Source organism: Ascidiella aspersa, chromosome 2, assembly GCF_963924565.1.
Source record: "Ascidiella aspersa chromosome 2, kaAscAspe10.2, whole genome shotgun sequence".
NCBI classification, from domain to species: Eukaryota; Metazoa; Chordata; class Ascidiacea; order Phlebobranchia; family Ascidiidae; genus Ascidiella; species Ascidiella aspersa.
Window position 1 is genome coordinate 33,408,372 of NC_139448.1, and position 13,516 is coordinate 33,421,887.

At 37.6% G+C, this 13,516-nt stretch overlaps 1 protein-coding gene across 1 annotated transcript; it reads left to right on the top strand.

The window, feature by feature from the left end:
- Positions 1-2,824: 2,824 nt before the first annotated feature.
- Positions 2,825-11,697, top strand: LOC146165039 (uncharacterized). Its single transcript, XM_083380917.1, has 6 exons — positions 2,825-2,973; positions 4,909-5,031; positions 6,514-6,703; positions 9,475-9,657; positions 10,041-10,151; positions 11,452-11,697. Exons 1-6 carry the CDS (start codon positions 2,825-2,827, stop codon positions 11,695-11,697), a joined length of 1,002 nt encoding a protein of 333 aa, XP_083237043.1.
- The last annotated feature ends 1,819 nt before the right edge of the window (positions 11,698-13,516 follow it).

Sequence of the window (13,516 nt, forward strand, 5' to 3'; positions counted from 1 at the left end):
ATCAAGCCCTGCTTCTACATGCAGTTAATTAGGGTTGCTTAAAACCATAATCATATTCGATTTATATCATATAAAAATCCTAGGCCTATAGGCTGCATATTGATTAACTGCAGTTATTCCATAATAGTGGTTATAGTGATGTCCGACACTTTGACTATTTATTTCAGTATGCAATACAGGGACAAAAATGATAGCGTCCCGACCAGATACCAAATAAAGCCATTGGTCGGTAAAGCATGCAAAATATATCAAACTAAAAGGTTTATTTCAATACCAACTTTTAAAAAAGTGTAAAAATATACCACAACCCTCTTATTTAAAATTATTTGACTTAATTTTAAAGAAGCTTGGCATGCAATCCATCCCACGTCGCGGCCACCGAACGTATAACCTCGAATGAGTTTATAGAGTGCTGAGCTGGAGTAACTTCCTATGCTCTGTACAACGCTTTAGTAACTTCCTATGCTCTGTACAATTTGTATTTTAACAGTTCAACTACAGAATTTATAGGCATCGTTATTTTATGTTAAATGTGCCTTACTTTAATTATATTCGTTTTACATTTTTCATTCACAAAAAAGCCTAGTGCACATATTGAAGTTATACCGCTATGTGAAAAAAAAATTCAAAGTAATGAAATTCTATGGGAGTTATAAAACGATTAAGAAATTTCTTAGTTATTTTAACTGCAATCACAGCAGAGTGAGCCTTTCAACCGTTTCCCAATGAAAGTAATTGCATAGAAGTGACACTTTGTATTATATCGTAGAAATTTTGTATTATATCGTGGAAAAAATATTCAGCTCAGATAGTATAAACAAGTTAGCGTCGGCAAGAGACGTCTATTTGATGCGAGAAATGTGCAAAACACTATTACACCCATTCACATCAGTTGTTGATGGTAATTTAGCTGTCGTGAATTGGCCGCCCCAATGATATTTCCGGAAGTGACAAATATCCGTTTCCACCAATGCTAAATTTTTTTTTTCGGGGTAAACAATAATATTCTTAGGCGAGTAAACAGGTGTAGATACTAGCGCTGCGTTACGTTACATGAAAGAAAGCTATTGTAGTTTCATATAAGCTTACACAGTTTATGTAAGTTTGGTAGGTTCGCTGCAGCAGAAGTGTCATTTAACGAGCTTACTGGTGAAAATTATACTTTATTGACATTTCAAACTACCTGCCAAAATAGATCAAAGGGCGGCGGTATAACATTGGTATGCCGGGCTCAACCGTTGTAATTAATTTAAAAGCAATAAGCGACGGTTTTTTAGACTCGAAATAATATGCTACTTTATTTTTTTCGCGAGACAGTTTTGTTTTTTTTTCGTCCCAGTGCGGTCCTAGGGTAGATTTTAACCCCTAATCAACCAACTATTCAAAAATTGCAAAACAGCTCAACTATAAATGTGATGAAATGACTTTCCATTACTGTTTGAGAGCAGTTGCATTTGCAAACTCGTGGTTTGACATGAATGTTAGTAGATTCACCTAAAGACGCGCAGTTCGCCATTATGAAAATACCTTAACAGCATTCGGACGGAACAGCGTTTAGAATATTGAAGAAAAGCGCCAGTGTACCCGAGCCGAGGGTTTCATGATACCACATTGTAAAACAAGCAATCAATGGGAAACTTTGCTTTTGAAATTTGATGAACGCCAACATTGACAAATTATAGGACAATGGTTCTCAAGCCTTTTTTTTTCGCAACGCACTTGTAAAATGTACTGCTGCACTTGTAAAAGATGGTTAATCTTGCGACGTAGGCTACCGAGAGATTTGAATCTTAGTAATATTTATCCACTTTTTTGTAAAAAAACGCACAAAATGTAACTACATATACAAAAAAACAGCGCAGGAAGTTCAGTGTAGCTTGTAGGCCTGCACCTCTCTGCAAATAACACCTTAGTGTCTGGTGTTTCTCGCATTTCTCGAGATAAATTTTAACAACGAATTTTGATACAGACATTGTACTGGCTATCATTATTTTCAGGCGAACCCCTAATTAAATCGTATTTTGACGATTGCAACAGTTTTGACTTTGATTTTTTATCCATATAATGCAAGAGTTATTTCAGAGATGACGTCACAAACGGATGTCACAATACAAATAGACTTCTGAAATCTTCTAATTTCAGGGAAACAAATGTGAGAGTTAAATGAAGTCTAAATGCATTCAGTGCAAAACCGTTTTAATTAAACTCTTTTCTTTGAAAATTTGATTTTTAAATATACCGTACATTAATGTTTCACTTAGGCCTTCATTGACCCCTAAAACTAGTTCACGGGCCCCCAAGGTGTACATGGACCCCAGTTTAAGAAACCCTGATATAGTGTCTGGAAACTATATATATTACAACAAGTGTCCACAGTGCACTGATGTATAAGCTGAAACACTTTCAAATCTAAGGAATCTCCCGCAGACAATAAAATACAAATAAAAGATTATTGCTTTTGTATCAGATGATGTTTAGCGATAAATCTCAAGGGAAAGGTTTATTCAAAATTTAGAACAAGATTAGGTTTTTATGAGACGTTTATCCAAAATTCTCTATAGTTGGACATTTCTACCATAAAAGTTGCATTGCTGAACAAATGCAGAATTACTATCATTTTATCGACCTAATTTTGAACATTAATACAGTTAGAAAAATTCGCAAATCACCGCGATATCGGTTTACACAAAAATTCATCTGCGGTTTGTCAAAGCTAATATTATGTTTACTCTGCAAAACAACGTTTAAAGTTGGTCTTCTTTGATTTATTTGAAAGCGAGCGTATATTTGTATCTTGCTAGTTTGTAACATAGCACATAAGGCAATGAACGTAATTCCGATTGTCGATTTCGCTCCCTTGTCCTTGCATCGTGAGAATGTGACGAAAGAAGACTTAAAAGCGGTCGGTGAGCAAATCTGCAAGGGCTTTGAGGAAATTGGATTTGTGTATTTGAAGAACATCGGGGTGTCGAGGTTAGTATTCAATACAACAACAGCTTTTATACAGGGTTAAAAGTAAAATAATTTTCTTATCGATGAAAAAAATCCTACCGGAACGCATGTAACCTTTCAGTGATGACGTCACAAATTTACGTCATAGCTAGACGTCTGAAACAAGTAGACTTAGGAAACTTGTGGTTGTCGTTCAATGCAGTCAACTAATATTCGACTGAAATCTTAGTTTAAATACATTAAAAGGGGGTGGCGGGACGGTACTTCGCAGTGTTGTAATGACTTAAGTTATTGACTTGACTTAAGTGCACTTAAGTCACTGTTTTCAAATGACTTGACTTGACTTAAGTCTTTTGACCAAAATGAATTGACGTGACTTAAGTCTTTTGGACAAATGACTTGACTTGGACTTAAGTCATTATGTCAAATAACTTGGGGTTAAATTAAGTGTTTTTCATTAAATGTGTTTTAAGTTTTGCACATTAAACACTTTAAGTACTGTATATTGCGTTTGTGTTAGTTTTTTAATTAAATTGTTGCTTATGATCGGACAATTTTAACAATTTCAATAGTTTAACAATTTACTTTTATGTCAATGACTTGTTATTTTCGCAAAAGATTTGACTTGGACTTAAGTTATTTTTCAAATGACTTGACTGTGACTTAAGTTAGTTCAAAATAACTTGCTTACAACGCTGGTACTTCGTATCTGCAAAACATATTAACTCAAACGCCGTTCTGTCAGCAATTATTACATTTTACCGTAACGGCGTTTCGGACCGTTTGAGATTACTTTCAGCACTGTTTTCCAACAGAAAAAGTTAAAATGTAATAAGATATCGGTAGAGTGTTGTAATGACTTAAGTGACTGGACTTAAGTACACACAAGTCACGTTTTTCAAATGACTTGACTTGACTTAAGTCTTTTGGACAAATTAATTAATTTAGACTAAAGGTTTTTCAAAATGACTTGTTTGCAACACTGGATATCGGTGTACAATGTACATTGCGTAATTCAGCCATAGTTTGGATGATTTTAAGTTGGGTTTGAAAACCTACTTGCTTTCAAATCAAATAATATATAGTTGCTGTGTAACTTGCCTGCCCTCATGGAACATTTCCGCCATTGAGCAGTATATAAAACATATCACTGTAGGCGTTACTTTTTTCAGTTTATTTTATTTATTGAACATCAAAAATCACACTTCCGTGCACGGACAAGCAAGTCCCGTTGTTTTCCAGTTAATAAGCACGAGGGGAATGACGTGATTGCTCCAAGCCTTATAAATCTACTGAGGATTTACAGCTATCTACTGTTCCGCTTAAAGGCCGAAGAAGTGATATTTCAGCCCGCCAATCGCGTTCAATTAAGAGGCAGCAGATAGGGTGACATTCCGTAGGCGTATGGCGACTATGGTTCCTTTTCGCCACACTTTGACCTATGAACAAATGAGCTACACAAACACAAGTTTTAGGTTTAAACAGTCCCAGTCAAGTCATTTGTAAAATAACTTAAGTCAAAGTTAAGTCTTTTTGAATAAACAACACGTAAAGTCCCAGTCCAAATCATCAGTTGCCCAACTCAAGTCATAATTTTCAGCAAGTCAGTTTTAGTTGGAAATGTCAAAGTCGTACGAATATCAACGATAACTAAACTAAAAAAACAAGAAAACGCGTCATATAGCAATATAGCAATGTTCAAAAATTAAGATAAATAGCTCAATTTTTTTAAACGATTAAGGAATACACTTTATTTGAACCAAAGTTATTTGCCCAAAAGACTTAAGTCAACTCATTAGTCGGAAAGAGAATAAGTCAAGTCAAGTCATTTAGCCCAAAATACTTAAGTCAAGCTACTCATTTAAAATCATTGACTTAAGTCATTACAACACTGCCGAAAGGTCGTCCCGCCTCACTTCACCGCAGCTTTTTATGCTGAATTGTTTTTTCTTTCAGTGATTTAATCGACGAGGTGAACCGACTGTCGGGCGAATTCTTCGACGCACCAGAAGCGGACAAGGCGAAATACGTCTTTACAACGGAAACTCTTTACGGCTACGCCGCCATTGGATTGGAAGCGTAAGACAAAATGCCTCAAATTGTGTCTTTTGCAAGGCAACTAAGCTGCCAGAGTTAGGGAACTTAGCAACAAATCAAAAGCCGATTAGGAGTTTACAGGTTTTAATTGCAAACTTCCAGCTATGCTAGGTTTTAAATTATTAGCAAGTTCCACCCTAATGGAGCATATATCAACAATCTGGGGCCCTAACGCAGTACTCTTCGCACCAAAATATGCTTGGGGTGCACCATTACTAAAAGGTATACAAGGGTGCATCACCAACTTTTAATGAATCATTAATATTTGACGTTGAATGCTGTTGTATGACATGCAATAGTACCCGCAAGCAACCTGCAGCCAAAATCAAACTCTCACCGACAGTGTGTAAAACGTCGGCAGCTCCGCTCGGTTTAATTGACATTATGATATTGATATGCATGATGATTTTTCATATCGCTTCTTACCTCAGTTTACCTTTTAAGTAAACATGGTGCATGAGTTCGTCACAGCAACTTTAAGGATTCACCAAACAAAAAAAGGTTGAAAAGCACTGCCCTAACGTCAAACACGAAAATCGAGGTAGATTAAATAAAGGGCAATATTTAGTTGGCCGGTCGTCAGAGTGGTTTACAAAAACTTAACTTGACCTTAATCCCCGCGCGTTGTTATAGAATACAATCCAATGGCTGGCTTTTTAAAACACCACGAGAGCCACATTCGACTACGTTCTGTGCTAAATCATTAAAAAAATTACATCTTAACACACTATAGTTCTACAAACACCAAGTACGACATAGCAATGTAACTTAAACCCTTCATTTATTCATGACATACATTTGAGTTTCAATCACTTCTTAATATGCCCAGAGTAAGACCAGGGGTCACCAATTTTTTTTCTTAAGTGGATAACTGTAAGGCCTGAGCATCGCGGCCGGATATGAAAAGCTGAAATAATGTTTTGTATAACAGTTTAAAATTTCATTGAATTATAATTTTGAAAGGCAACTGACAAGATTTAAACTGTACTTCTTCTGCATCAAGGAAATATGCCACGGGCCGAATAAATAAACCCGGCAGACAGGATCTGGCCTGCGGGCCTTAGTTTTTTGTGACCCTTGTTCAAATAGACCAGTGTTTCTTAACCTATTATTCGCGGCAAACTAAACATTAAACGTAGGCCTAATTATAACATTTAAGCTTTGACGACTCAATTATCTCGACTAAATTTTTGCAAGCCCAAAGTGAACAAAGAAGAAATAAGATAGCAGTATTAGCAATTTTTTTAAAAGTAAATGTTAACAATTGAAATTTTCTGAAAAATTTCGTAAAATTTGGAAATCTCTTGCTGAGAACTAAACCCAATAAATCTAACCATGTAAAACTCCCTCAATCAGCTACCCAACCAAATAAAACGGCAACCCAATTTGTGGTCGCGACCCATATGTTGAGAAGTATTGTATATACTGGACTTATCAAGTGTCGTTTTTTGCTGTAATCCCCAGGTTCGATGCGGACAACCCGGGCGACTACAAGCAGAGCTACGATATCCGGGCGGTGAAGGGTCCGAATCCTGAACCGCTGCCCGACGATGTGGTACCCGGCTTTTCCAAGGCCGTTATTGAATTTATGGAGCTCAACAAGGTGGCGACTCTGCGAATGCTAGAGGCTCTCTCGCTGGCCCTTGAACTTGAGGTAGGCAATTTAACTAAAAAGGCGCAATTTCGATATGAAATGCACCATCCCGGAAGGAAGGGGTATAGAGATACTGGGGTACACTCTGCCACTGAGCACCCGTTTGCATGCCATGACTTGGCGCCAAAATACAGGGTAAAAACATTTTGCTGGGAAAGTAGAGTGTTGTTGCTGCAAGGCTACTTTATAATTTTCACACCTCGTGGATATCCAGTTTAAAATCAAGAAAATTTTTCTCAAGCAGAAATTTTGTAGCATAATTGATAGGGATTGTTGTTAGATCAGAGGTTCTTTGCCTCTGTAAATCTTCGGAAACCATCACGTGTTATTCTGCAAGCCAACTCAGTCACAAAAAAATCTACAACATTTAATTGCAATTCGCCAACAATTTTATTAAACATGCCTTGGCTAAGCGGTTAATGGACACTGAAAGTATATCGTATTAAATTGGAAACCATAGGTATTACTTTTAAGCTAACAAAAGTAAGATCTGCCCGCATTGCGGCCCGCCTGATGTTTACGTGCGGGCCACCACTTATTCTCAATTTCTTTAGCCTTTATTAAAAACAATTGTTTATACCAGGGATGTCCAACCTGCGGCCCGCGGGCCACATTGGGGCCCATGTGAAATTTTTGTGCGGCCCGCTAGTCATAGTACAACTTTATCTATGAACTTACTTATCCTGCAGTCAGGTCCAGCGAAGCCGGGCAGACATATGCACGTGTAGTGGTTGATTCCATCCACGCATTTCCCACTGTTGTAACTGCAACGCAACAATACACATATTATACAGAGGTATCCCGATATATCGGCATCGGTAATATTTGGCGCACAGAAAATTTTTCATATGAAGCGGTTCTTTAAATTCCAACAAAATTCCTAATTTTTGAACTCTCTGATTCGTAATTTGTCGTTGCTGTAAAGTTTGTTGTTGCCTTATTTGTAGCTGGGAGTGCAGTACTTTTTGTAGTTGCTAAAAATATTTTTTCGCGACATGAACACACTTTGAAAGCATATACGTAATAGGTTCTGTGGCCCATTAAATTATTTCAAGTGTTAATGCGGCCCACTATAATAAAATGTTGGACATCCCTGGTTTATACTATTATTAAAAGGTGTAAAACGCGCAGTATTGAATGTAGACCTAACTTAATATATTGTCTGAAACTATAATCAATTTTAATGGTTTTTTTTAATGTGTGTTTTTGCGGACGGTTTTAAGGAAATAAATGGTTTCGTACCATGGCATGATACAGCATGTAAACTCAATTTTTCGCGTTTCGCGCGATTAGAACTTCGCTTTCCCGGGGTTAATTCTTGAGTATTTGCGGTTCTATCTGGAAGAGCGGGTGTTTATAAGTAAAGTTGTTTTGTGACGTCACGATGTAACGTAACTTATGACGTCACCCCTTTAATTTAATGGGATTTATAACACCGACACAAAAATATTTCGCGCTCGCTTTGCCAACCATAACGGCCCGTTTAAACTACAGCTGCACTGAGCTGAGCAAAGCGTAATTTGCATTTAAATTCTATTGTGGCGAGCGTTTCAAGCTTTGCTAAACTCAAGCCCCGTGCAGCAGCTGCAGCTGTAGTGAAAATAATTTCACGCCCAGTGCAGCTCAGCTCCGCTCAGTGCAGCTGTAGTGTAAACGGGCCTTAAGAGCTAGCAGGATTTAGAGTTACACAGGTGCACCCTGACTTAACAAAAAGGTAATAAACTGCTGAAAACAGATATAGGTTACTGTGACAAACGGCAGATTCGGTGCTCCGGCAAATAGCCTACGGTCGCAGCATACCAGCAAAATACAATTTGCTCTGTAAAGGGTTTCTCGAGCTAAATATACCGTGAGTACACTAAACACACAAAATTACTGCTGCAATGACTAAGACTAGGACGCCGTTTCGGTTGACGAATTACTGCCGCATCTGTATTCTTTAAAATAACTTTTGCAGGTACTTCGTACTGGTAAAAAGCATGCTGTTTTTAATAGGCCATGATCCCTTGTTTTTTTTTACCAAGACATGTCCCTTTTAGGCCATCACACCATTTCCTTTAATTTATTTAAACAAGATTTCAGTTACATATTTGTGCACACAATCAAAAGACAATCATGCTAAGGTCATAGTTGCCATATTTTTCTGACAGTAATCATCTAGATTTACCAAAAAAATTATCTAAAAACATCTAGATTTTTATGGAGAAATCTAAAAAATAATCTAAAAATGATTTTTGAACATATTCAATACTTTTGGACAAAAAATCAACATTAAAAGCTTAATGCCGTATAAAGCTGCATAAAGGGACTTGCTTGATGCTTTAGATTTAAGATTTCTGCTTTATAAAACATTTTACTGAACATGACGAGTTACTGAAATTTCGAATTTATATCTCATCCTTCTTTTTTTGCAATTTGCAAAAAAAAAACTTTTGAAATTACTGAAATATTTATCGTCAATAGCGAATCTGTCACTAATTTAGCTTATACAATATTTTTTTATAATAATCTAAAAAAACATATAACATCTAGATTGTATAATCCTACATCTAGATTCAAACCAAAACATCTAAATCTAGATTAAAATAATCTACAATGGCAACTATGGCTAAGGTTACTTCTTTTAGATTTAGACATCTCGTTATGACGTAACTTTGTAACTTTATTGTTGAAAATTTCCATGCGTTTCGGTAAGGCAATTATTGTACTTAAACCTATGCTAGAACGTCAAGCAAAAATGCTCAACCGTCATACAAACAAACTTTCTGCAGGGCCCTATGTACCTTCCGGACTTGCACAAAGAAATGCTTACTGAGGGTAGTACGGCCTCATGTCGGTGCTTACGATATCCACCGATCAAAGGCGAAATCAAAAAAGGCCAAGTCCGTTTGAGCGAACACACAGACTATGGGACTGTATCACTCGTCTACCAAGATTCTGTAGGCGGTTTGCAGGTAAGCTATACCTATATGAGGCGTCGTAATGTGTGAAGTTAAATGTAACTACTACTCATTGAAACGACCAAGATGCTGGGCAAGTATTTTGCGAAGTAACGTCAGTCCAATTCTGGTTGTTCTCAACTAATACCAAACTCAACTGATGTCCAATAGTCAAGTGTATGAATCCGTGTTTTAGTTTTTGAGCTTCTTTGCCCAAAAAGCGTAAGGAAATAACTTTTTCGTTCTTAAGAGTTCTACAACTAACGCCAATACTCTTTCCTTTTTAAACCCTATAAGCCTGGATAAAAAATGAACAACATCCATTTTCATCCGAGTAAGATTAATTAACTAATTATTGACGTCTAAAAACCAGACATCACGAGGTGTTATTTCGACAGGTAAAGGTGAAAGATGGGAGCTACGTTGAGGCAGTCCCTATTCCTGACACTGCCCTGGTTAATGTTGGCGACGTGCTTCAGTTTTGGAGCAATGGAAGACTTAGATCCAACGTGAGTACTGTACTAGGCCTGTACTGCGACTTAAAATAAGGCTTCGGTTCGTATAGTAGAACTCAGGACTATTATATTGCCTAAAAATATATGCGACTATTTGTTATTATTGGCAGTAATGGAAAACTAAAATTGATCTGCATTCTTTCGAGCAATTATTGAAATCGAACCTTTCCGGTCTACTAACCGCGTAATAATGTCTTCTACCATTAAACTGAAAAGCTCTCAATGTTTTAATCAATTTACACTAGCCCGAAAATCAGTAATATGAATTAGAAAGAAAACAAAACGCATTTTATTAATCGTCAACGATAAAGGTCTGCCTATACTGAGACAACACTACAATATGTTCAAAATGCCTAAAAATATTAAAATGTGTTTTTCTCAATGAATATTGTACTGAGTAAATACACAATCGGCGCTTGTCGGCTATTAATGAAAAACATAACTTCCCCAAATCAGTTTGGCTATGTTTTTGATGGTTTGCTATTGCGTTATTTAGATCTCAATTTTTGTCGGTAAAACGATTGCTCATTATCGGACAATTGACCAATCTTAATAGCTTAAAGTTTCACTTTTGGACTTTTGGTCATTGAAAAATAATTGTCTTGGACTCTAGTTATTATACAACTGACTTGACTGAAATTAAAGTTTTTTCAAAGTGACTGGTTTTCAAAAGGGCTGTGTCTTCGGAGTCGAGACTCGAGTAAGACTACTTAAGACTATACCCGAGTCCCGCGAGTCCGACGTGCGCAGTACCAAATTGTAAAACTAATAAGGCCGCATACAGTAACTTATAAAAGTGGAATAGCATATGGTTGAATATTTACAAACATTATATTGTGGGTGGATGAATTATTTGGTACTCTTTGAGTGGGTTGCTCCAAAATTCACCTAATTTCTAGGCCTACTTAAGGAGTCGCAGCCGGACTCGGGACTAGACGGAGTCGGTTTGTTGTGCTGGAGTCGGGCTCGGGACTCAAGTAAGACCACGGAAAACTAACACAGTCTCGAGTCCGACGTTCGCATGTGTAGTAGCCTACCAAATTTTAAAACTGATTTAGCCGCCAAAGGCGGAATACCATAAGGTGAATATAAGGTGAATAAAGTGGATTGATCAATATCCACCATATTTAGTTACGAACCGTACAGTTCTGCCCGAACTCGGGACACGACCAAATTGCACATTTGGCCGGAGTCGGACTCGGGTTATTTTTAACAGACTCCGCAGCCCTGGTTTTCAAAACTGCTGTTTCCAGGAGAGTTTACTGGCGCCTTAACCAATCGCCCACTTTCTCAGCCTCACCGAATCCTGGCTCCGGTCGACCCACAGCAGCGCGCCTCTTGCCGGCGATCGCTCTGCTTCTTTGCGCACCCGGACAAGCACGTGCCCATCGCGTCCGGCGCCATGAAGCGTGACGTCATCAACACGGCCGGCAGCACCGACCTGAAGTTCAGCGCCAAGGAGCTGGAGGGAATGACGGCCGGAGAGTTCGCGATCAAGCGTTATTTTCACACCTACGCGCCCACCAATACGGCCGCTTGAAAAGTGGGCGTTAACTGGGAGGGGCGTGGTCGGAAGACAACGTTTCTTAAGCTTATTTGATATCTGATGTTTCCTAGTACTCCTTATTGTGTTTATTCAATCCCTTTTAAAAAGAGCAAACTTATAAAATGCGGTTGCAAAATCGAAAATCACCAGAGTAATATCGTTTATAAGCTGACAACTCATTAGTATGTAATGCTCCACTTGAAAGTGTCTAATACAGTGGTTCGTTACTGTTTCCTTGCTTGCACCCCTTTCAAACCACAAAAAAATTCTTGCACCGTTTTCAAACCATCAACCAATTCTTGCCCCCCTTCAAAGTGATTTTTTATTGTAAAACTATTATTCCGAAAGTCACAAAAACGTGTCAATAAAACAAGTTTCGATGTTTATCTATAATTGCTGTATCAGGGTTCAAAGCATTTGTATTAGCTATTTGATTTTTTTTTAATCAAAAGACGCGTTTAACCAACTGTAGCCGTAAGTACATGCGTTTGACATATATGTCAATAGGGTGTCATCTACCAAACGCAAACCATTTTAAAACAGTAGCCATTGTAATCTAGAAATAAAACAACAGCAATCTTGACTTTTTGTGTGTGTATCATCTTGCAAGCAAACTGTAAGTTTCGAAACAAAGGCGCAGTGACTTCTTTGAACTTTTCACCAACGAGGAAGTCGAAGACAAACGATAACCGGCTTCGTTGGTATTTAGCGGGGGTGTTCTTTTTAACACGTGTTTGTTAAACGGCGTTGAAGACGTGATTATATTTATAGGCTATCAGATAATTCAACAATTCTAAAAATGGTCACATTGACTTCACAGGGTATAAAAACCTATATATAAACACCAAAACTACATGTTTAACAAATCACAGAAAATACAAAAGAACTTAGAAACAACACTGTGTTGTCCATTTGTAGGTGTTTATACCCTGTGAAGTCGATGAGACCATTGTCAGACTTGTTGAATTATCTGATAGCCTATAAGTATAATAGGGAAATCCAAAATGGCTGCCAAAACAATTAAAAACCGCACTGCGACGTATTTGGAAATTAAAACGACACACCAGGGCGTCGCCACGCCCAGTTTTGGAACCCCTGGTAAAGGAAACTAAGCAATTGTCGGTTGAAGGTCTGTTCCAGATATGATGTTAGTTCTGCCCATTTTTGGAATAGCATTTTGGCTTGGATTGTGACTGCAAAAACCTGAATGCCGTGAACAAATCTTTTTGTAAGATATTAAAAAATAACGGTTACATTTTTCTAGGAAAGTAAAATTCAGTCCAGAACTAATGTGACTTCAAACGGCAATAGGCTACAAATATGCCGAAAGTAGGTTACAAGTTCCGCCCTAAGTCATTTTAGCACTTGACAGTTGAAATTTAAAACAATAAAAAATCTTAACTGAAAGATTTATGAAAGTTGTTCGTGTCTGTTTAGTTGACTTTAAAAAATCATTTTTTCCCCTCTCAAATGCGTTACAAGTAGACAGAGCCAAAACAGCAGTGTTGCAAAACCAAATGACTCAAGTCCAAGTCAAAGTCATTTAGTGACGCAAGTCAATTTTAAGTCACAGAATTGAAATATAATAATGCTAAACATGTTACAGTCTAACCCAGGGATGTCCAACCTGCGGCCCGCGGGCCACATTGCGGCCCATCTGAATTTTTTGGGCGGCCCGCTAGTCATTTTCACTCCCAAGTAGTATTTTAAACGTTCAATATTAGCCTAATTAAAATGTTCCACTCTGCGCACGAATAGTATAGTATGGGTAAATATATATATATATATAACTCTAAAGGCCCGTTATAACTCT